This window comes from Balearica regulorum, chromosome 3 (assembly GCF_011004875.1).
Source record: "Balearica regulorum gibbericeps isolate bBalReg1 chromosome 3, bBalReg1.pri, whole genome shotgun sequence".
In the NCBI taxonomy this organism is placed as follows: Eukaryota; Metazoa; Chordata; class Aves; order Gruiformes; family Gruidae; genus Balearica; species Balearica regulorum.
The window spans coordinates 41,271,217-41,295,949 of NC_046186.1; the positions used below are offsets into that span (position 1 = coordinate 41,271,217).

The 24,733-nt window shown below is 39.1% G+C and overlaps 1 protein-coding gene across 4 annotated transcripts in view; it reads right to left on the minus strand.

Moving 5' to 3' along the window:
• Nucleotides 1-24,733, minus strand: part of MDN1 (midasin AAA ATPase 1) — a 101,362-nt gene that overhangs the window by 33,919 nt on the left and 42,710 nt on the right. For 3 of the 4 annotated variants that reach the window (XM_075747684.1, XM_075747683.1, XM_075747681.1), the window contains exons 38-64: nt 23,953-24,150; nt 23,753-23,860; nt 22,457-22,645; nt 21,276-21,365; nt 20,909-21,169; nt 20,500-20,770; nt 19,608-19,767; nt 19,188-19,304; nt 16,484-16,692; nt 15,766-15,911; nt 14,678-14,880; nt 13,308-13,528; nt 12,200-12,313; nt 11,281-11,413; nt 10,468-10,577; nt 9,658-9,791; nt 8,791-8,951; nt 8,325-8,445; nt 7,021-7,231; nt 6,645-6,876; nt 5,412-5,538; nt 4,354-4,524; nt 3,993-4,207; nt 3,513-3,894; nt 3,199-3,308; nt 1,381-2,077; nt 238-399 (exon numbers count right to left, since the gene is read on the minus strand). In XM_075747684.1, coding sequence (XP_075603799.1) covers nt 238-399; nt 1,381-2,077; nt 3,199-3,308; nt 3,513-3,894; nt 3,993-4,207; nt 4,354-4,524; nt 5,412-5,538; nt 6,645-6,876; nt 7,021-7,231; nt 8,325-8,445; nt 8,791-8,951; nt 9,658-9,791; nt 10,468-10,577; nt 11,281-11,413; nt 12,200-12,313; nt 13,308-13,528; nt 14,678-14,880; nt 15,766-15,911; nt 16,484-16,692; nt 19,188-19,304; nt 19,608-19,767; nt 20,500-20,770; nt 20,909-21,169; nt 21,276-21,365; nt 22,457-22,645; nt 23,753-23,860; nt 23,953-24,150 — 5,253 coding nt within the window. The remainder of the gene's footprint in view (nt 1-237; nt 400-1,380; nt 2,078-3,198; nt 3,309-3,512; nt 3,895-3,992; nt 4,208-4,353; nt 4,525-5,411; nt 5,539-6,644; nt 6,877-7,020; nt 7,232-8,324; nt 8,446-8,790; nt 8,952-9,657; nt 9,792-10,467; nt 10,578-11,280; nt 11,414-12,199; nt 12,314-13,307; nt 13,529-14,677; nt 14,881-15,765; nt 15,912-16,483; nt 16,693-19,187; nt 19,305-19,607; nt 19,768-20,499; nt 20,771-20,908; nt 21,170-21,275; nt 21,366-22,456; nt 22,646-23,752; nt 23,861-23,952; nt 24,151-24,733) is intronic. The other variant, XM_075747685.1, reaches the window with a different exon arrangement.

Sequence of the window (24,733 nt, forward strand, 5' to 3'; positions counted from 1 at the left end):
TTCTGCAGCTGAACCACAGTAAAGTTCAAGTCCAGAAGTTAATTCCAAAAACCTTCTACAAGCAGAAGGGAAAATAAATTAAGAGTACAGTACTTGGCACCTTTCTAAAAAAATCTATTTCACTTTTTTTTTTTGGCTGAAGGAAAAACTGCTTCATTCCTCATCTCATTTTACTTACAACATGCCTTTTCAGGAGCTACTTCAGACATAATTTTTGCGTTTCATTACAGTTGTTACCTTTTCGTGAAAGGGAAATCTCCTCCTAAATTCTTCTTCTTCCTCCTCTTCCTCACTCCGTCCTTTCCCGTGACTTTTACTTCTGTATCTGTACAGACTGCGTTCCATTGCCTCCCGCTCTTGGGCACGGCGTTCCTGTTCATCCCATTCATTTATAATTGCCTAAGGAAACACAAAGCAGCATGCTTTTGCACAAGTTAATGTTTAAAATCACCTCATATTTCATCAGAGAGACAGCGTCGATCTTGTTTGGCTCTTTCCTCCTCTACAGTCTACAACAGTATAAATCAAAACCATCTAACTTGAAGGAAGATTTGTGAATTGCCATCTCAACAAGCCAATGAGGAAAAAGCACAGAGAACAATATGCAGAGTGCTTGGCCAAGTTCTAGTCTCCCTTCTTAACCATTTGGTGTGGTTTTGGACTTTTTCGTTTGTTTGTTTTTTAATAATTAACATCTTTGGTAAGCATTACAAGCAATGATTTTATGCCTTGATAAATCTGAACAAGTTAATCCAGTATTTCAGGTTATGTTAAAATCATCTTTTATCAATTAATTGGGGGAAAAAAGAAAATTTTAAGAACATTATACTGACAATTATCAAGGTAGAATCATAGAATGGCTTTGGCTGGAAAAATCTCCAAAGATCATCTAGTCCAATCTCCCTGCCATGGGCAGGGACACCCTCCACTCGATCAGGTTGCCCAAAGCCCCATCCAACCTGGCCTTGAACACTTCCAGGGAGGGGGCATCCACAGCTTCTCTGGGCAACCCGTTCCACTGTCTCACCATCCTCATTGTAAAAAATTTCTTCCTTGTGTCCAATCTAAATCTACTCTCTTTCAGTTTAAAACCATCGTACCTTGTCCTATCACTACAAGCCTTGGTAAACTCTCTTTCCGTCCTTCTTATAAGCACCCTTTATATACCGAAAAGCCACAATAAGGTCTCCCCAGACCCTTCTCTTCTCCCAGCTGAAGACTACCAACTCTCTCAGCCTTTCTTCACAGGAGGGGTGTTCCAGCCCTCTGATAATTTTTGTGGCCCTCCTCTAGAGCTGCTTTAACAGATCCATGTCTTTCTTGTACAGCGGACAAGGTAGTTCAGTGCAAGAATCCTGGCCACTGGCATTCGGATGTTACCTGACACAGATGTCTAAAAAGCTGCAGAGATTTCTGGTCCATCTCTCCTCTGGATAGTACATGGCATCGAAGGTGCAACAAAGCATTCACTAGGAGCTGCTCCAGAGTTGGGCAAGGCTGCTCTACTCCCTCAGATTCTCCTTCAGAGTACTTCAGAGAAAACTTTTTAAGTCCATGAAGGACCTCAACTGAATTCACTGAGCATAATATTTCTGCACGAGCAAAGTAAGTGGGGAAGGCATGGCCAACAGAAGGAAATGTCAACAAAGAAGTGAGGAGGTTGGTGAGATCAGCTGGACGCACAAAACTTTTGAGCACTGTATAAACTTCAGAAGCCACTAATCGCATGCCATGTTGCAACTGTAAAATGGCAGCTTGCAGTGGAATGATGGCATCAGGGAATACAGCATACTCCTCTGCCAGGTGTTTTCTAAACTGATGGTGTGATTGTTGCCAAGATGCTTCTTCATTTAACAGGTTTTGAATTGCCTGGAGTGATTTAGGTCTTTCCCCACGGAGGAACTGCAGAAGGCGGGCTAAAAGATCTTGGACTGAAGAAACCCGTGCTATGCTGTTGATGTACTGCTGAGCCTCCTGGTATAAGCAATCATAGGGTGGAGCTGGAGGCCTGAAGGCCTTTTTTCTGGAAAGACTGCTTATTTGCTCCTTCAACCTTTGCATTCTTTCATGCAACAATCTGTTAAAAAATAACATTAACCAGTTTAGACATATAACCATATTTCATATAAACATGTTTATAGGAAATACATCTAACATAACAGTTAGATATATAAAAAGAGCCATCAGAACTATTCCACCAGTTTGTGGTAAACAACACTTAAGGAAAAACCAAGCAGCAACACCCGTATAGTATGCATATGTACTTCTCTTCCCTGCCCCCCACTTTTTTGCTTGCTACCTGACCGGCTCTGTGACCATTAAGGAAAAAGTAGTATTACTGGAAGCAATTGGTAAAACTTAGCCATTCAGAACTTCCTTTCAATGACTATCATTCTCTTTAAGCAATAGCATAGAACTATGAGATCCTCTACAATAATGAAATCGAAAACTTCCATTAATAGTGGAAAATCATGAATAATACCCAGTTTTTATCTCCTGGAAAAGGAGATAAAAGGAGATCTCCTGGTACACCTGGAAACCTGCACAAAGGAGAAATCTGTTCACTTAAAATTTCCTCCTCAGATAAAAAACCCAACCAAACAAAAAAACAACAGCAAAACAATGGCTACAAATTCTGAATGCCAACAGTGTACTCTATGTGGTAAGATATTTAATTCATCCACAGCACTGTAGGCAAAGGCTGTTGCTAATACACACATCTGGAGATTTCTATCCAGTACATTCAGTCCAAGAACTCTGCAAAATAGCAGAGGCATTTGTCGAGGCTTTGAATAGTTACAGTGATAGATACACATTCCATCTCATTTCAATTTGTTGATAACATTGTCGCATCTTAATGACACTACCATAATTTAAGTGTATGGCTTTATTTTCACTTCTGGGCATAACTTAAATTTTATCAAGATATGAAGGCCACTGCTTTAATTGTTGTATTTACAGCAGTACGAAGTGCGTACAAACAATTCCTTAGTCACTCCAATTAAACAGAACAGCTTCTGTGTTTTTCTTTACCACCTCAATATGCAAATTGATACTTTAAAAAAAATCAAGAACCCTTATTTCTGCCAGAAAAAAACCAAAAATTGTAAAGCTGTGGAGAAAAGCTTTGGAGCCCAAGCATTCAAAGATGAAATTTTCAATCTAAAAGAGGCGAGAGTTAAGTGTCTGAGATGTTACCTGAGATGAGGATGAATATAGTTGCTGAGTGCTTCATCTTCAATACTTTTTCCTGTATGCAGCTGGGATGAGAAATCATTTGTTTTCCATTCACACTCCAGCTGGTATAACTAAAAAGGAAAGAATAAGCCATTCTCTGAGGTTCTGGTTTTGGTAATCAAGTAGGTACATCATTATCTTGGGCATTAAAAGAAGTTCTAACTGTATAGTTTAAAAATCATGACCAAAGATTTGCCCAAGAACACCGAAGCCAAACTCCTTTGCATTGATTTTATACATTACAAAGGTAGAAGTCAACCCAGCTCCACACTCACCTCTTCTTTTGCATACTTAAGTTTGTATTCTCTTTTAACAGCCGGATCAAACCTGGTCTGCGGAAGCCACACCTGGATTTGCACCAAACCAATATTCACCCAGAGGCTTCCTCGCCAAGCTGTCTCTGGTAACTCCTTAAGCCCTTCCCCAAAGAATTGCTGCAAGCAAGTGAGCAGGAGAAACAGGAATTCTTTTGAAAGTAACTCCTGATCAGTGATGCTTTTAAGTATCTTGAGAAGGTAATCATATGCAACAGGATCCTTGAGGTAGAGCTTCTCACAGCACTCCACAAATTCTTCCTGAAGATCCACTGGAACCAGATCTACCAGGGCAGAGAGCTGTCTGCTTAGCATTATCCCTTGTAGTCTAGCATCTGTGTGTCTGGAGGCAAAGCAATGAGAAAGGTTTACACATGGTAAACAAGCTCCTGTAACATGTCTGATGTAAATAACACATATGTGGAAGTGAGGTCTTAATACCTAAAATCTGCTATTGAAGGGACAGCCAGATTGGTCCACAGTGCTGTGTTGACTTCGTGAAGCTGCTGTGCTCTCTCCATCCATTCTCCCAGTGTCACATGGGATGATGACAGAACAGGAAGCCCACTCACATCCCACTGGCTTGTCTTGCTGCTGCTAGTTAGAATTTCAAAGAAGCACTTTGAGAAAACGGCTCGGGTCAAAATACCTGGGCCCTAAATTAAGAGATTAAGAGTTAGATTGTTCAGATGCAACTTGTACTGACTATGCTAGAACTTACAGTATTGCTTTAGAAAGCTGTTGAATTATTTAATAGAAGAGTATTCAGCCTAGTTGTTTGATTAGGTCAGAAGAGACAAACCTTTATAGAACAGTTCATATGGGATTTAGAAAAGTTCTTTTCATCTGTTGCAGGTAGCGGCCTCCAAGTCAACCAGTAGTCTGGCTCAGTGGTGAAAGTACTGCTCCAAAACGATGCTAATGCAGCATTAAGTAGTTGAGATGACAGAATAGACATTTCTTCAGGAGATATCTAAGGAGAAAGAAAAACCTAAAGCTAAGAATAACGTACAGGGAGCAAAAGAAAATCAAAAACATACACAAGAAATAAAAACCCAGAAGGGTATGAAACTTTTTCAAGATCCTTTTCAAATTCACATAATGTTTCCTTGCATCTCTTCTCAACAAAAAGAATACACTTCCTGAGGTCTGGACTGCCTCCTGTCTGAAATATGCAGCGTGCTTACAGAGCAAGTTTTCAGAATACAGCCTCTAGTCTACAACTGTGCACATCTTTTGTTACAATATACACGGCTGCATAAGTATGAAACAGATAAAGCTATATTATATTTTGAACCAGAGCATTTAAAGTGAACTTGCTGGTTTCCTGAGCTTTGTGAAAACACAACTACCACTGTACCATAGCTAAATATTAACCAATCAGAATTTCTTTGAAGTATTAAATGCTCTACAGAAAATGCATCAAATACTGTCTCAATCTATTTGATTTGCAACACAGACCTAAAAAAAACCGTTTAGATGCACAGGAACAGAGGCAAGTATTTTTCAGTATAAAATTACTTTGAATACATAGATACAGCCAGGCTAGCACCTGCCATTCAATCAACTTCCTGTTTTCCATTAGCTCACAGATGGATGAATGGAACAATAGTACCAAACTAGATCATATAAAACTATGTTATTTAACACTTCATTGAGTTTATTTTTATGTTTTAATGATGCGTTTTAATCATGCTTTTGGCAGGCTCACAGTTAATAACCTTTCTTATTAAAAGAAGGAACAGTTCTTGTCAGGCACAGGTAGAAAAGCTGCATGTCAAATATCTTGCAGATATACACCTATTTTGAAGAGTCTGTTGAAAACTTCTGCAAGACTAAAACTAAAAAACTTGTTCTTACTTCATTAAGGTGTAACAAGTGCCACAGTCCAGACAGCTGGTGAGAAGCAGCTGGTGTCAACTTCAGAGAAAAAGCTATAAGCTGGAGCAGATCTGAACATACGCTCAATTCTTGACTGCAGTTCTCCCTGTAGCAGGCAGAAGAAATGCAACTTAAGTAATGCTTAAGCAGAGCACATGAAATAAATCATCCGGATAGTAAAACAAATTGATAAAGGCAGGTGAAGTCACAATAATGAAGACTCCCTGAAAGGTTAAAATGACAGCATTTTAAACATTGGAGAAGAACAAGCACTCAAATAATACTCCAAACACTTGCATCCTTCAAAGTTGGCAAAATCTAAATACAAAAGGCGAGAGAAGTGGCATCTTCCGTAGCTATAACCTACATATTCAGCAAAACATACAAAACATTTGGAGACAAACTGTCTTCCAGCTTTACAGTTCTCGTGAAAATCAGAACTTTGCTGAATTCAAGAGTTAATCAGTGATTTTAGTAGTCTCACTGCACAAAAAGCTATTTTCACTGAAATAAATAAATAGACTTGGGCCCTTAAAGCAACACTAACACTTCTGAAATAAATAAGTATAGATGTGTAGTTTACACAAAAGAAAGCACATATGCTAGTGTACTTTCTCCATCCCCAGGTCTAACTCAGTCTTTCTGCAGTAGCCCCCAGGAACATGGTGATAAACATCTTCATGTTCATTCCTAATATGAAGGACTCTTCCTTTTGGAAATACATAGTATTTGCCTTTTAATGAAATAGAAAAGGCATTGTACATATTCATGTACATTTACTACAGAAAAGGTTTTAGTTTTCCTCCACGTATAATCCATTCTACCATTAATAAAGCAATTTCTGGAGTCTAATATGTTGACTCCAAGGGGCTTGGACATCAGCATTCCTATATTTATATCAATAAAAGTAAGTTAGAAAAGAAGAAAACTATTTTCTCAACATAACACTACACTACTCCCTTTGGTGATACTTTTTATAGCTGCCCAAGTGCCATTCTGCAAGCAGACAAGGAGTGTCTATGCACGTATATATGTATACATATGTGCACACCACATACATATATATGCATATACACACAGCCATATATATTAATGTACACACACACACAGATTTACATACAAATATAAAGTACCAAAATCACAGCTTTTAGCTAGAGATTTTCAAATCTCATGAAAGGAATATAGGATTTCTTTCTCCAACCTTCTTCTTACCTTCTTGCACAAGCCTTGGCCACATAATCTGCTGTCAGTTTGTACTGCCAGAGCAGGCCTATGTACTCCATTGCAGGCCACAGCTGAACCCGACTGCAGAGCTGGTTTAACAAGGCAGGGTCTATCTGGCTGGAGATGGCCTCTTCACTAAACCTTTCTTCTGAATGACTATATATAACTCCTTCTGCTCTCAGTTGCGAATGCACAGCTTTCAAAAAAATCTTTAGTTGACCTGTTTGACAGAGTGTAACAGGCACATAAATGCATGTACTCTATTTCTTGCCAGCGAACATCTCACATCCTTTCCATTTGTATATATAAAAAGAATGGCGAGGGCAGAAATCACCCAGTTAGGCTCTTCAAAAGCGTTACCTACCCAGACTAACATCTTCTAAATGATTGGCTCTAATTATCAGGCCATCAGCTTGCAGCAATGCTTTCTTCATCTTCCATCCAGTGGCAGCAATTTTCAGACAGCACATTTTTTCCTGCCATCTATTTTCTCCAAAGGCCAATCTTAGCTCCAAGATGTTAAGTGGCTTGCTGAGAACTTTTAACTGAGAAAAACATTCCATGCCCAGTTTATCCTGGAAACACGAAAGGGACATTTGAACAAGTGGCAATGTTTCAGCAGCACTAACAAAACCACAAACAAGACCTGTGACTGCACTCAGAACTGAGGTTTCAAACTCACATACACACAACTGAAGTATATATAAACCAGCCTGCAAGAACAACTTAATTCTTTTGTAGCTATACTCAATGCAGCAGGAAGACAGAAACTGAAATAGTTGGCCACAATTCCTCCTTGTCAAGTTTTTTTTTTTTCTCTTCATAAAGAAACTACATAGATTATGCAGACAAGCAATACCTCAACATGGCAACTTGCCCAAACTAGGGGAAATAAATACACAAATTAATAAAAACCAATGCCGGAAGCTACTGTCACTTAAGAGAAATTTACAGGTGTAAAATGCCATTTAAATACATTTGGATGCCTAGAAAAACCTCCCAAAATTCTTAGTAGGCACTGAATATTGTTTAAAGTCCTACAAAGTAACTATGTGTATTTTTGAATAGCTAAGTACTTTTGAGAGTCAAGGCCATAAAAATCTAGGTCTAATTACCAATATGAGCAACCTACGTGTCTACTTGTGCCCTGCTTTTAAAAAGGGACTACATTCTTTATAAAATTTTACTGTAATATTTTTTAATTGAATGACACCAACATAACTTCAGAAAAAAAACAAACCCCAATTGTCAGAGTGAAGAGGCCTTGTCTTGGTAAGTCATAAGGCAGCTCCATCCTATGCTGTATAAAAGGAAGTACACAGTCTATTCTATATACACGTTCACTAAATAAGCAAGTGGCATACTGATATTCACAAGTCTCCAGAACAACTTACTAATATTTTACATTTGTCCAACACTATATCAAATAACTGCTACCTATACAAAGCATAATTAATAGTAGAAATGCTAGCTGCATAAATGATATATTTCACAAAAAATAGGTACATTAACATATGCTGAAATTGCTTTTTTAATCAATCTAACAAGTCCAAATGGAATGTATTTTTGCTGGTCTGGAAAGCAAGTGCTACAAGTCTTTATGATTCTTTGAAAGCGTACTTGGACAGCATTGGAAACACAAATCTTTTGCAAGCAGAGTACCAATACCTTAAAAGGAAGGGGTCTTCCTAGAGACTTCTGTAATATCTTCATATTGGCAGAAATGCCAGCAGGATTGGCCAAGCAGCTCTGAATCTGCTGTGAAACAGATTGAATTTCCTTGGAAACCCTTAGAGATAAAAAAGCCCACACAGTTAACTCAGAATTTGAGGGGAAAAAGGCAAAAGGATGCATGAGAAAAGAAAATCCCTTCTCTTAACCATCCACTACAGGGGTAACCTAACTTCAAAGTACACAAAATGGGAAAAAATTCTTGATGATCATTTGGGCAAGAAGCGGTCCAATGCTAAGAAACCTGAATTTTAAAGATGAACAGCTATGTAATACATTACACTTGCATCACTAATGGAACACAACTGGGACACTAACAGCAAACAATGTTAATTAGCTGTAAGAGTAACAAAAGGATAATTTATACAACCATTTAACAGAAACACAAATCAAAGCCACTCACTTGTGCTGGTCTGATCCAATAAGCATCTGAGGAATTCTGTCAATTAGATGCTTCATAACCCAGTGCCAGTGCAGAGACAGAAGTGACAACCCTGGTGAATCCACTGTCAGAGTGTCAGAGACTGTCCAGAACCGGTCACGCCACAGCAAGCAGTATAAAATCTAACAAGAGGCCAAAAAGGTTACAGTTTTCCCACTGCTGACCCCTGCATGTTAGAGAACACTTCGTACTTCAAGCAAGAGAAAAATGCAAAACCACTGTCGCTTCCATTAATTTCAGAATCACACAATGCTTTATGCTTAGTGGCACACAACTAGCACTCAGCTACGTGTTTTCTAAAAATACTACAGGGCTCTGCTGGCAGGTGGAAATATACAAGTTAAAAACCAAGTAATCCCTGCACCAAGTGTACAATGTCACTGTCAGATTTCAGCAAAGTTATCTTTGTGATCTGAAAAGGGAGAGGGAGAAGTGAATTAGCCTTGTGACATGCATGTCAGCCATCCAGGGTCAGATATCTTAATCTGAAATGGATGTGGATACTCTCTTTATCAGCAGTGGAGAGAAACAGGTACTTCTATGGCATAATGGATATCTAGATCCCAGGTGTGTACATTTAGGTAAGATAATTCCCACCCTGAGCACCTGCAGGCTGAAAACATACATTCCACACAGACAAAATGAAAAGACAGAGCACAAATACAGCCACTGAAACAAATATAATTTGCCCGGTGTCAGGCATATTCTGAATACCAATAGAAACACTGTGGTTTACGTCATGGTTCCTGAAACTAAATATAGTGTTCTGCACACTGTCTAATTTCACATAATTTCCATAGATGTACTAGGAAAAAAAAATCTACTCACATCATGCATGTCATCATCACTTAAGGCCACCTGAGTAGACCTCACCCAGTGAAATACAAACGCATCCCAGAGTTCAAAAAAAGCAGCAATGTTGACCACAATTGCATGAGGCAGGCAGTTGTAACTTCCTGGATCTGAGGTATGGGGAAGAGGGAAAGAAAGGGAAAGACTGAATATTCCAGCCACATAACATGACAAGTAAGAGTCAATTTCTGATCACTAGATCCTCTCTATGCTTGGGGGAAAGAAAATCCAAAAGATCTAAGAATACTCGTAACAAAAAGTATTCCTTCACTATTTGCACAATTCTCTATTACCTCTACACATTTAATATTAAAAAAAAATATCCAGAATGAAGGAAACATTAATCAATTGATTCTACGCAACATACTAACGTATCTCTAAGTTTTCACCCTTTGACTTAGGAGCAAACATCCTAATTACATAAAACAATAGAAAGAGGATTAGAACAGAATCACAACTGAAGAACTTGGCTATTCTTACTAGCTAAAGACAAAATGCAATTAAATTTCTCTCCACCATCTTACTAAAGTTCAGATTAAGAGAGAAATGACATGCACTCACTACCTAGTAGAGGCTGGACATAAATGCTGTAGCATAAGATATATCTGATTTATGAATAATGTGTTACATATCATATGTATCTCATCTGACTGCTTTATATTCACACAGTCTTCCTTCGCATATTCAGGACATATCAGGTTTAAAGTACACATTTCATAACTGTGCAAATTAACCATATTTCAAATTGACCATAGAACAGACAGGAAGAGTGAAAAATCAACCCACCTTTGCGGAAATCTAGAGACATTCTTAAGACACTATTTCTTGGCTTCTTGCTGTTAATCAAATTCTTCTCAGTGTAGCTTCTTTTTTCTCGGTCAAGAAATAATACTGCCCTGAATTAAAAATAAATTAGTTAGAAATTCAGTACTATTTTAAAGCCTCTGCCTTATGAGAATGGTGAACTACAAAATGACATTCGATAGTTCACTGTATTAAGAAACAGGATTCAAGTGCAGCATAACTCATCACACAAACATAGTTTCTGCAGAAGCAAGCTTCACAAAAAGCAGATTCCTGGCTTCAGCAATCACCAGGAAAGAAAAAAGTAAGAAGAAAAAGAAAAGAAAAGAAAAGAAAAAGAAGCTAGCTACTAAGTGGATGCAACACCACCAGTTGTAGGATATGTGAGCAGCTGCGTCCTTATACTGTAACTATAAAATCAGTGTACTTTTTGCTCTTGTTAGGAAAAGCAGTCCAAATCCAAAAGCAGGGCAACTATTTAAGTTTTATGCCAGAGATTTCACACTGCTGCTTCTGCCTCTTTTATGCTTTATGCCACAGTTCTGGTTTGTCCTTGAAGTACTCCAGCCTATGTGGAATGCTGGGAGCGCTACTCCCTATATTAAGTGATTGGTTTTAGTCTGCATCTATGGAAAACAGAAGCAGAGAATTTAAATACCTTTATGAAACCTCTGCCTAGTATTTTAGATGACATCTATCAAAACCTCAAAACATACTTGGCAGATACCACAAGTGTTTGCACAGCACTGATTACAGCCATCGGGCAGTCTTCACAAGCTTTTTTTTGTAACTCACCGATTTGCTACAGACTTCAAAAGGATTAGAAGCTGATCTGTGTGTTCCATTTCTGTATCAAAGTTCATCGAATTTCTAATGATATCCAAAAACTGCATATTCCATCTTGGGTCGAGAGGCATCACGTGTTCATCTGGGAAAGCAGACAAGACAGGACAGCAGTGGAAACGTTATTCAGTAAAAGACTTTCCTTTATCCTCTTGCCTATGCAAGAACATTAGAGAAAGAGAGAAGGAAGTCTAAGAGGAAGGCAAAGTCTCCCTCGCTCCAAATATCCAAACTGAAAAAGCATTAAGCTGATTACAGGTTCTGTAAAACAGAACAGTGAACCTAAGTTAACCAGTGGTCAGAGTACCCAAAAAGACAGCCTGGAAACTCCAGTCCAACTCCCTTTTCCTTCACAGTCCAGGGGAGATACCTAGAAACCCTCTATAAAGGATCTAGTGTTTCCTGTATGTAGCTTTCATGCACCTAACAAGCTTGGAAAGGAAACCACAGGCCTGAGCTCCCTGTAAAACACCGAGGGAAAATTATAGGTCTGAACACAGGTTTCAGATGGGCCAACACAATATATGCTGGGAAAAAAACAGGAAGCCTAAACCATCCAGTCAGAAAGGCAGTAGATATACGCATCACTTAGAGCTATAGGAATACACCTGGGTCACAGATACACAGTCAGGATTCACAGTCATAGCACTCATGCCTAATTTGCATAGGATGAATGCATACATGAACTGCATGTTTGCAGTTCTAGACAGCAAAAATGGCTTTGTCGTTATTTCCTTTGCCACAAAAGCAACATATAGTTAGAATGTAGCCTTTGTTTTGTTACACGCATTTCCTAAGAAGGGTTGCAGTGTGTTCAGAGAACAAATAAAGGAAGCACCAATGTCTTAAATCAATTTTTTTTCAGAAGTACCTGTCATAGTTGGTTGTAGCAACTTGATCATGTTACTGACTCCAGATGAGAGGGGACTGGCATAGAAACCACCAAGGGCTACAGCACCAGCTTCCAGCTGAATCCGCATGGGATCTGTAGGTGAAGGGGAAAGAACATAGGTGTGAGAGACAGAGCATTTCGTACAAAGAAATAAAAGTAACTTGAACCGAGCCAGAACAGCAGCCTGAACCTCCATCTGTGCATGCACTCTAGACATGCTGGTTGCTCTTATTTTGTATTAGCTCCAAGAGGTCTTAAAAGCAGTCAGAATATCATGGCCAAAGAGATAAATCCAGTAAAGAATGCTAGTTAAACTGGTAAACATGATACTTCATGTATGATATTAAAAATATGGGTTGTGAAAATCCATGAGCTTACACCTTCAAATCTTTCTCTCAGTACATCTACTTTTGATTTTTTTTCCTGATTAAAAAAAGATTAAAATAATCACATAAGAACATACCTGTCATTAAAGTAACTTTCTAGATATTTTCTAGTTTATAGACACACCTGTCTGGAAAGACAACAAGATAAAGGGGGAGCAATCCCATTCATCTAGGGACAATACAGTCTGAGATTTCACACTATACAAGGAAGCTAAGTGTGTACATTACTTGGACTAATGCCTAAGTTGTCCACAAGTTTCACGCGATTAATGTCATAAAGCAACAAATACCTTATCTCAGCTGCTATCCTCATTCTCAGTGTTCAGGCAACACAGCTTCAGGAAATCTCAGTTCTGCAGTTTCCTGACTTTCTAACCTTTCGTATTTTAACACCAAATAAACATAAGGCAGCTTACTGTTTTTATTATCACTATCCAAAAAAAAAAAAGTGAAGATAAAGGCATATTTGCTTACATAGAGCAAGAGGTATCCAAAAATAACTGTAATTCAGAAGCAGTACAAGTTACACACATGCTTGAACAACAAAAGGCAATGTTTAGCCCAAAATCTCCTGTTGTCCCTAATATGCACAACCTGTTTCTGTCTGTCCCTGGAGCCTCAATGCCCTTAATTTAGTTGAGATAGTTGATAGTTGAGAACTTCCGTACCAGACCATTTCAACAGTCTGCATAATTACATACCAAGCACCTGTGGCAGATTTTTGGCTACAGAGTTAAGCCATTTAACTCTCAATGTCCAGTCTTGATTGGTTGCCTTTTCTATGAACAATTTCACTGAAGCCTGGAGAACTTCCATGTTATCCATCCAGTTTGCATCAATCTCAACAGCACTGAATTTGAGACCCTCAGGATTAGTGGACTGCATAATTTTTTGAAGATCTTGCAGAGTCAGTGGCAGTGTCCTGAAACACAAAGTGAAGTCCAGCAATCAAGGGCTTAAACTGCCAGTTCCAGGAAAGAATATATTTTGCAAGTTAAGCTACTCAGCATGCAACCATCTTCAGGCAAGAAAGTAGCAATGCAATAATCTCTCCTCTTTTCTTTATTATCTTTAAACTCAGTTTCCAACTTCAAATCAGTTGGGGGTGTCTACTATTAGGAACTCACTATTGCCAAAAATTCACACAGAGCCAGAAGTGCATTAGAACTAGATGATCTTCAAGGTCCCTTCCAACCCAGGCCATTCCATGATTCTAAGTGAATACGCACAGCATTTCCCTGAGAAATTTACAATTGATCTATGCACTAGAATGATATGTGAAGATAAGTTAAAGATAAAGATAGGAGAGAAGTGCCATTGATAAAAAAACCAGAACAGCACATTGCTAAGGTTTTACAATTTCAACATTATATCTTAGTACTAACTTCTACACCTTGTTCTTTCACTGGAAGCAAACCACTGTACCTGTCCACAGTAGGTCACTAAGCAAAACAGAAAAGAAGGAAGATTTCGCACCAGTGTTGTGAAAACAACAGTTATATTGCACAATAAATCATTAAAAAGACTTCTTGCATATGGCCCCTGCACGTGAGACTTCTTTCAGACAGCTCTGAAGGAGGACATTTTTTTCACCTGAAGCTACTGAACCTAAAATAACTGATAAATAATCGTTTACATGAAAGCAGGAAGTACAGAGAATCATTAGTTATTTAAAACTAATTAAATATTCTTTTTTTTAAAGCTCAAAAGAAAAGTGAAGGAAGAGATTTTTGGGGCTCTTATTACCGTGTAAACCCAGTGTTTGCATTGACATTTTCTGCTAAATGCCTACTCCTAACAACTCAAAACGGGCCAAATGCACTTATTGAAGATTGAATAAAGTCAAGTATTTTGGACTGAAGAATAAAACACTACATAATTAAACTTGTACTTACAGTGGCTGCATGGAAAGGTAATGAGCCTCAGTTAATGAGTGTGATGACCACAGTCTTTGCCCACACAATTTGCTCAAGACAAAGTTTTGCAGGGAACAATGACCTGCCATCAGTAGTTCAGATATATCTTGCTTCTTACTCATTTATTAGACAAAAAAAAAAAGTTTCTTGCCTACCTGCAGTTTTTAAGGTTTAGTCTATTCAGACAATACATTAGGACCTGCGCATCACTCCGGACTGTTGAAAGAAGTGAGTCTTCAGCTGCAAACAGACCTGTAGGTAGGGAGTCTGGCCACAATCCCATTGCTAGCAAGGAGTCACCCCAAGTTTCATGGGAAGCCAGAGATGAAGCATGCTTCGTAACCAATTCTAACACAAGCTACAACAAACAACCAAGAAGCAGTTTAGAATCAAACATGTATTCAAGTACAATAGCTCAGGGAATTCTTTAATTACATGTATTTACTATGAAATTGTTGTAAACCAAGTGTTCTACAAACACCATATAACGTACACGACAGAAGTACCAAAACATTCCGGCCATAAGTGAAAGAACATACTGTACAGTTTAAAATAGGAACTGAATATTGCTATCTCCAAATGACAGTGTGCAGTGTTTCAGGCCATAGATTCATCAGTATTAATATTCCAAAGTCTCAGCTGAACCTGTTAAAAACAAGTAAGCCTCAAAGTCCAACCGAGATATTCTCTGCCTCCCTTATGCTGCAAAAAAGCGAGCCACTATCTACAATATGTCCAATAAATCATACTTATCCTCTAGGGAATATCTCAACAAGTACATCCCAGATTAACCATCTTTATGCAACTCTCGCTCATCTGACCTGTCTCCAGTAGCACGCCACCAGGCTGAGAAAATACGTCATGAAATACTAGGTGATAGCTGAGATGCACCATACTTCACCATTCGATACCAAAAAAAACCCAAACAACTTTTGAGCTTCAACTGATCTGTTAAAGTTACATGCATAACTGTACTGCTTACACTGGAGCCAAAGAAGTCTCAGAATCTAAAAGATACAGAAAATGTCCAAATGCCACTTAATCCCTCTCTCTTCTTGATCACCCGACAGATGCCTGAGAAGACATTTAAAATTGTTTAGTTCATCTCCCCAAGAGCATCATCTTCATAAACCCCTGGCTCAGGCACTTAGGAAACAGAGGATCTCAAACATGAGCCTCATGAAATGACACTTTTCATCTATCTAGATGATGTAAGAAAAGCTTTCAAACACAAGACTTTTACCTTTTGGTTAATCTGCAGTTGCTGTGAGCGGCCATAAACTTCCCAACAGGCTCTGTAGAAAGACTTTGCTAACCCAAGGCCTCTCTGTATCTGCTGCACAATTAACACAGCAGCCTGAAGCAAAGGTGACAAAGATGACACAGAACCTGAAAGATACACAGCATTTAGGGTGGTATGAATGCTTAGTAATTGACAGCCTTTTAATCCCCTGACAACAAACACCACTTTAATCCCTGAGGAAGATCCAAAACAAATGAACCCCACTGGGTTCTGAAAATTGAATGGGTTCTTCCCAAGGTTAATAAGAAAATCTGACAAGACTGTAAATAACAGGTGACCAACTCAAAACAAGACATCAGGCAGCTGAGATGAATGGAACTCAGTGCCACCTTGTTCTAAAGAAGAACTTGAGTAGAGCTTGTGCAAACCCTCTATTTTGCTGATTTTCACTTAAAAAATATTGCCTTCCATATAGTAACAGACAACTGACATTTGCCAGCATCCGATGTCTCCTTACAAAGCACTCTAATTACCATCTTTTTATGATTTTGGCCTTCTTCCTGAGAACAGGAAAAACAACCCAAAACAACTTGATTATACTTTTATGCCTTTACCTATGTCAGGACATAACAATAAAATAACCAAGCTTAATATTAAAAGTTAATCCAAATATATGTAATAAGCCCAAGTTGTTAAATACTGAACAGACTTTTCTTACCTGCTATTGCTGCCTTGGTTTCTGAATGCACTGCCATAAGCGCATCACAGATGCTATCTCCCACTAAACCCAAACCATGTAGGAGTAACTTCAAATCCAGATTGTCCAATACATTTCCATCGTTCTCCCCAGGAACGTAAATTTCAATCCCACGATTCCGCATGGCCCTGGATATTTCCCCATGAACAGGATCCATGGAAAGGAAAAGCCTGTTGGATATTAGAATAGAATAGTTCAATTGGAAGGGACCTACAATGATCATCTAGTCCAACTGCCTTACATTCTTAAGATGTAACTTCGGGCTTTAAACTATCTCTCCAGAACCACCAAATCCATAAAGTAAATATATCTTCATAAAAATGAGGACACTGATATCTAGAAAGCCAAAGATATCTACTGAATTTCAATGAGAAATCTGTATGAATAATTATACTTTGAAATTAGCCACAGACATATTGCATGATCGAACTCAGTTCTATCTGAGCTATGTCTATTTTATCATTTGCCTACTCACAAAAAAAGTTAAACTACGCCTCTGAGCTATAAAGATGACTTTTAAAAGTCTTAGCAACAGCTTCAGATAAATCTTTGCTATTTAAAACCCAAAGTGTCCAACACTCAAGTAGCTAATACTCTCAGTAGACATCTCTTAAAACCAAGGAGGAAAAAACTACTGAGACAGCAAAACCAGGTTTCTGGAACATCAAAGATCTTGTTTCCAATTCAGAGGGACCAAAGTATATCAAGTCTCAATAATCTTTTCATGAATTTTAAAAAAGGTAGGAATTGTACAGTATACTCTATGTTCTCCTCCCATCTCTCCCAAAGACCACCTCAGGTCTGAGAGAACACAGACTGTCTGGTTGGTTGTTCTTGTGTTTGGGGTTTTTTTTTTGGTTGCTTGGTCTTGAGGTTGGGTTTTTTTGGGGGGTGGGGCAGGGGGCATGGTATTTTGGCTTTGTCAGGCGTTTTTTGGGAGGGGTTGGGGGGGTGGTGTTTGTGCTGTCACTTCAGGAAACTCAAAATTTATGGATGGAATGGAAAAACCTGGGAAGGAAATTATTATGTCAATATACCAGCTTTAATTACCAACATATCTGAATACTTCACCATCTTCAACACATCTATCCTCAGCTCCATTACAGTGAGACAGGGAAGTGCTGAAATCCTAAGTTAAAAGTGGAGAATCAAGGCAGAGGTATACCGCTACAACTTTTCCAGTGTAATAGTCTGTGCTGCAACAGGGATATAAAGCCAAGTCTCTTAAGCTCTGTATCATGTAATATAATCACATAATAAGGAGGTGACTGGTGACAGCCAACATGGCTTCACTAAGGGGAAATCATGCCTGACAAACTTGGTGGCCTTCCACGATGGGGTGACAGCGTCCATGGGTAAGGCAAGGGCAACTGACGTCATCTACCTGGACTCGTGCAAGGCATTTGACACTGTCCCGCACAACATCCTGGTCTCTAAATTGGAGACACATGGATTTGATGGATGGACCACTTGGTGGATAAGGAATTGGCTGGATGGTCGCACTCAGAGAGTTGCGGTCAAGGGCTCAATGTCCAAGTGGAGAACAGTGACGAGTGGCGTTCCTCAGGGGTTGGTACTGGGACCAGCACTGTTCAACATCTTTGTCAGTGACATTGAGTGCACCCTCAGCAAGTTTGCTGACAACACCAAGCTGTGTGGTGTGGTTTGCACACTGGAGGGAAGGGATGCCACCCAGAAGGACCTTGACAGGCTGGAGAGGTGGGCCTGTGTGAACCACATGAAGTTCAACAAGGCCAAGTGCAAAGTCCTGCACATGGGTTGGCGCAATCCCAAGCACGACTACAGGCTGGGCAGACAATGGATTGAAAGCAGCCCCAAGAAGGACTTGGGGGTATTGATTGATGAGAAGCTCAACATGAGCCCAGAAAGCCAACGGTGTCCTGGGCTGCATCAAAAGAGGCGTGACCAGCAGGTCGAGGGAGGTGATCCTGGCCCTCTACTCTGCTCTTGTGAGACCCCACCTGGAGTACTGTGTCCAGCTCTGGGGGCCCTAGTACAAGAGAGACATGGAGCTGTTGGAGCGAGTCCAGAGGAGGGCCACGAAGCTGATCAGAGGGCTGGAGCACCTCTCCTATGAGGACAGGCTGAGAGAGTTGGGGTCGTTCAGCCTGGAGAAAAGGCGGCTCCGGGGAGATCTAATTGTGGCTTACCAGTGTCTGAAGGGGCCTACAGGAAAGATGGTGAGGGACTGTTTATCAGGGAGTGTAGTGACAGGACAAGGGGTAATGGGTTTAAGCTGAAGGAGGGTCGATTTAGATTAGATGTTAGAAAGAAATTCTTTCCTGTGAGGGTGGTGAGGCACTGGAACAGGTTGCCCAGAGAGGTTGTGGAGGCACCATCCCTGGAAGTGTTTAAGACCAGGCTGGATGAGGCTTTGGGCAATGTGGTCTAGTGGAGGGTGTCCCTGCCCATGGCAGGGGGGTTGGAACTAGATGATCCTTGAGGTCCCTTCCAACCCAAACCATTCTATGATCATATGCTCACAGTGCATTTTCTTCCTTGCCAGACAGAATCACCACAGTACATGGCAAACTGAACAGCATTCAAAATACCAAAAGACTGCTGACACTTTTTTTCTAAACCTGCTATTTAGTATGGGGAAAAAAAAAAAAGGAAAACCAAAAAAACCAGAAATACAAAGCACCTGAAGTTTGGATGAGGAGCTATTGTAGGAATTGTGCCATCTATCACACCTCTCTCACTCATGGTAAGAACGCCTCCTGGTTCAAGCAAAGCATTCAGGCGGTCCAGCACAGAAGGGCTAGATTCAAAAGAAGTTTATGTGGTTATAAAAGGTAACAATTTGATCCCTTTCTGATGTGAAATCAAAATGGTACCAGTCTTAAGCAAAAAGCTAAACAGCTAATTGTGTTATAAGGTAACAGGAAAACTATCAACTGCTAAGCTAAGAATGAAGATGCTCTTCCAGAAAATCTAAGTTACTGTTCCCATGTGTTGTTATCAAAAGCAAAATGTTCAGTTGTGAACCATACAGTAAAAGGCAAAGTCAGATAGGGAGGTCAAGGGATTTGCTCAGTGAAACAAGGCTACTAAAATCTCTTACTTGCAGAAGTTCACATTGTCCATCAACAGCCAGTCTCCAGACTGCAGGGCCTGAACCAACATCCCATCCACCCACTCAAAAGTGCCATGGCTGTTATGGTCAGCAGCCTGGGCCTGCTGCAGCTTGAAATGCCGGAACTCTTCTACCAGGTGAGCAAACTCTGAAAGAAGTATATCTTACATCAAGACTTACATCACTAAGGTAGCTTCCTGTTCCATTCAAGAAAAATAGTAGTTACTTTGTTAATAAATATATATGCTTCCTACTTTTTAGGGGAACATAATATCAGAGGCTCCAACTCTTCAAGTTGCCTCCCACGGGCAAAATCCATGAGGATAGAGGGGGTTGGCAAGCACAGAGAAATACAAACTAGACCGACACTTTTCTCCTTAAACACACTTTTCTCCCCCATTAGATGAAGTTTGATGGACTAATATAATTAAAATATTAATGCCATATTTTAGTCAATGATTTTAAAAAATAAAAAGAAGAAAAAACAACATATATAATATTCTGCTGACATTTGTAAAGCTCAGCTGACCAATGCTTCAGAGAACAAATGCAAGAATAGAATATCCAAATTCCCCTTCTTAGGGATACAAAATAAGAGCTGTATTGATCATACGTTGAGTAGTTCAAGTACAAGAGAATTTCAGCGTGGACTACTGATTGCTACTAGGTGTAACTACACAAACAATAAACCAAGAACCATCACCAATGTAACATTCTCAGAAGCTGTAGTATAAGTATGAAGCTGTATGAAGCAACGCACAAAAAAAAATCTACCAAAATTCCTCAAATTTTCTCAAGCTTTCACTGTAGATTTATATATTTCTCTCATTTTCTTCAGAAGAACATATAGTCTTTACTTCAGATCACCCACCATACATACCTGCCTTAGAATAAGAATTTATTTTGTTGTTTAGTCGCTGGGTAAGTACAAGTATTCCCTCCAGTTTGCTCACTAATTCAGCTGTAACACTTCTACCTCCTTCACCCAGAGATTTGGGTTTGTAATTCAGGATGAAATTGCTCCAAGCACGCAGCACAACTTCAGCATCATCTGCGCAGATTTCCGTCAGGAGAAGGCTATCCCTTACTAGTGTGCTCACAGCATTCTCCACTCTTTCCAACAGGCGCTGCCATGGCCTATTGATATCAACCTGCAAACATGCCATTATAGAGTTAGTTCATCCAGAAGACTGGTGCCTACAGCTTGGTGCTTAAACACTAAAATGAGAGGACTGGCCACTGTGAGGTAGGAAGGAGAAATACTGTCAGATTACCAAAACAGGATTTACCTGTTCGAATCCACCCAGGAGTTCAGTTGTATCCATCGCGCTGTTCATTGCCATGATTTTTAGTTGATGGCCAGTCAGATGGGCCAGCAGCTCAACAAGACTGGTTTTGCCGACACCTGCCGGGCCAACCAGGATTACCATCCAGCTCATGTGCACACATTTCATTATGGACTCAAGGGACTGCAGTGAATGATGCAGAAGTGAGAGATTTCTGCCAGGACGAGGAATGTAGTTGCCACGAGAAAGAACTGAATAACCGATCTGGAAGGGATGAGACACACATGGGTACTCAGAGGCAAATGGGAGCTCAGCTGTGCAAGTCACTTCCTTCTCGCTCTACTCACAAAACCTCCTGTCAACAGCTTACCTGAACATTGTACGGAGTGATGTGAAACTCTCTGGTTCCTGTATATACATCAGCTTCCTGACCAAAAATGTCCCTAAATATAGATATAACCTAAAACAGTTGAAAGAGCAAAAAAAGAGACTTATCAGTCTTAAGTTATCCATTGTTCTAAAGTAGCCTTCTCTCTCAGCTCCACAGCCGTGTGATAGTAACTACACAGGCTAATCACAAGTGTCATTTCATTCAAAGTGCAAGAAGCAATGAGAGTGAGTGTGAGCTGCCCACAGCAACCCCTTCATTAACCATGCTTTCCTGTGACTTGAAATACTTCAAGTAATATTTCTCTTTAACAAAATACTGGTAAAGAAGTCACTCCATAAATAAGCTCTTCGATTACACACAAAACCATAATTACTACAAGAAGGGGCAAGTAAACCCATGAGAAGAATATCCAGTCACATACAGTCAGTAACTTCAGTCTTAAAATCTGATTGACGTTTAGTTTAATACCATTTAAATGTTGTGAAATGAAACAAAAGCAAAGGATTTCTAGACAAGAGAGGGATAAGTAGGTAGCAAAGGCTGAACAATAACTGCAGTGATTGGGTTTTTATCAGAGGAATCTTAAGCAATGAGTTTAACAGAACAAGGGGAGCAATTTAACAAGCAGATGAAAGAAGTAACAGATTAACAGATAAAAGTTAGTAAAAGAAACCCAAGCCAGAACAATTAAAAAATGCTGGTAGGGAAGGGAAGAATTACAGGACAGTACTGACACAAACGCTTTTTAACCATAACTTTAAGAATCTCTCCATATCTTAGTGCTATTTCTCTTTTCTGCTCCCTATCTTCTCTTTCTCACAAGTACGCATGCAGCCCATACCACTTCTGCAGGAACATTATCGTTTCATACAGAATCACACGAGAATATGCTGTGTTTTGCTCTAAGTCCTTTGTTATTCTACTCGTCTTCATTTAAACCAGCTTTCTGCTTTTATACTAGTAGGTAATTAAATTGATGTGTTAAGTGACAAGGGGACCAGGTACGTATGTTAAGCCTCAAAACCCCAAACAAACCTGTTTTTGTTTTGTAAGAGGTGGTATCTATGAATGAATTGCAAAACATCTTTAAATTTACACTTGGACTTCTAGAAATACTCCCTGCAAAGGTGAAGAGCAAGGAAGGAGAACACACAGCTCACCTTTTCTTTGTCTTCCTTGGTTCTCATTCTTTCTCCATATACCAAAAATACATGCTGGCCTGGATCATAACATCCTGGTGACTGGTCAACAAGCATAAGCTGGCACCAGCGGAAAAGATCACGTAAGTTGAACTCCCAGGGTCCTCCTTTTTGTCCCCACTTTTTTTCAGTCATTACTTCTTTGTCAATCTGGAAAAAGTAGCAATTAAAAAAAAGAAAATCTTTTATTGCACCCATGTGTTGGTCTTCAAATTTTTTTTTTTAAAATTTCAACTGAACTTCTGCCTTTGGCACTGCTTACAAGACAGAGGACAAGAGAAAGAACAAGCTGTATTCACTTTTCTGAAGATGTCAGGAACTAAAGTTTGATTTAGTTTGTCTTTCACCTACTAATTCTCTAACATGCAGCTCAATTTTCCTTTTTTACCCTTCACTCTATAAATGAGTATTCAGTAAGATGCTGCCACAAAAGACTTAACTAAGGCCACAGAATACTACTTCATCTTAATATTACTACACTTTTTTTGTTTCATGACATGAAGATTAAACACAATTTCAGAAGCAAGACCACAAATAAAGTTCTTATTATGAATTTTATATTCTATACTTTGTGCAAAATGGCAGCATCTAAACCACAAAATAACTAGGAGGTGGATTAAAGTTGCAATTAAAAGTTTTTCAACAAGCTTTATATTAGCAAAATTTTAGATCCGAGCATCTCTGAATCCTTTGCCATAGACAAATCCTATCAGGAAAGATTTTCCTTTTATTGGTGTCTCAGTGTTCCAGAAGAACGCCACATATCCTTACAAGCCTCTGCTTCTGTAAATGTCAGATGCTGCTTTCACTAACAACATCCCATAATAAAGAGCAGATTAAAAATTCAGACCAGAAACAGAAATACACATTTCACTTTTCATTAATAGCTCATTTTGTTTGTGCTTCAAGAATAATCCATATGTCTGGAAAACCATTATTTTCTCAACTCACTTCACCAAGCTACCAAACTGTAATTGTTTCCACCTTTTGTAGAACAAAGCCTTTTTTTTTTTTGTGCGTGTGTGTGTGTGTGTGTGTATAATCTTCTGTGAAAAATAATGCCTCTTCAGTCAGATACTTGGTTTATAACTGTAGTGGTGGGTTTTAGTGGTGGTGTTTACTTTCTTCTGCATGTACTTCCATTCCTCTTTTTTTACCCATGCACTTTTCTATTAAAATGATTGGAAATATAACATTTTTTTAATCTTACTGCATTCTGACTACTTCTGCACAAGACAAGTTAAAACATGCATTTACCTTGTTATTGAAAGCAACCATTTTAGCAATAATACTTTTATCAATAGCAGGAAACAGAGTATTCCCAATAAACTCCATATCTTCTGCTGACAGTGGATCAACATACACCTGTAGAATCAAGAGCATGCCAAGTGTTGATATAGTCAGAAAACAAGACAGACAAGATTGTGACATAGTTTAAACCAAACAAATAAGCTTGCCTGTGTAAATCTATTAAGAAAGGACTTGGGTAGACCCTTTCTTCCACCTCCTTGTCTGTATGGATTCTGGCATCCAAAAATCTTAGTCTTCTTGTGCTGTACATGAAAATTCATTCCCAATTCTGGAACATAAATCTCTGCTCTGTGGTCAAAACATGCATTTAGCCCCTCTAATACAGACTGAGAAGCCAGATTCAACTGAGGAAAAAAATAAGGATACAATATTAATGTTCCACAAAACACTTTTGCATAATATTTAATATATGAGTCTGGGATACACAGAAGGTAAAATTCAATTTCTTTGCTGTGCTAACACTGTCACATCTTATTACCTCCTGCTAGACTGCTATTGCACTGGAGCAATGAAATTATAACTAACACTTTTCGTTATGTGCACTTGCCATTCGTACTGTGTTTACAGCATGATAACAAAACAATTCTCCATTGTAAAATCTGCATGTTCAAGACGTTTCTTCTGAACTTATGTTCACACATTTGTGACATTCAGAGTGTTTTATTTGTTGGCTTGTTTTTTAAATGAAGGCAGTCTGGGTTATTTAAATATGATGTTGTTTAAAATGGTATTCTTCACAATAGAAAAAAAAGGTCTACACACAGCTAAAGAATTTAAGATTTTGTACTCTGCAGTAATGAGAATGTATGTTGCCAAGTGAGCTCTGTGCACACATATGCTTAAAAGCATTTGCTACACGGTACATGAACAAACCTGTGATGGCAGGATAGCTTGTACTGGCAAAACGGAACTCTTTCATCTCAATTA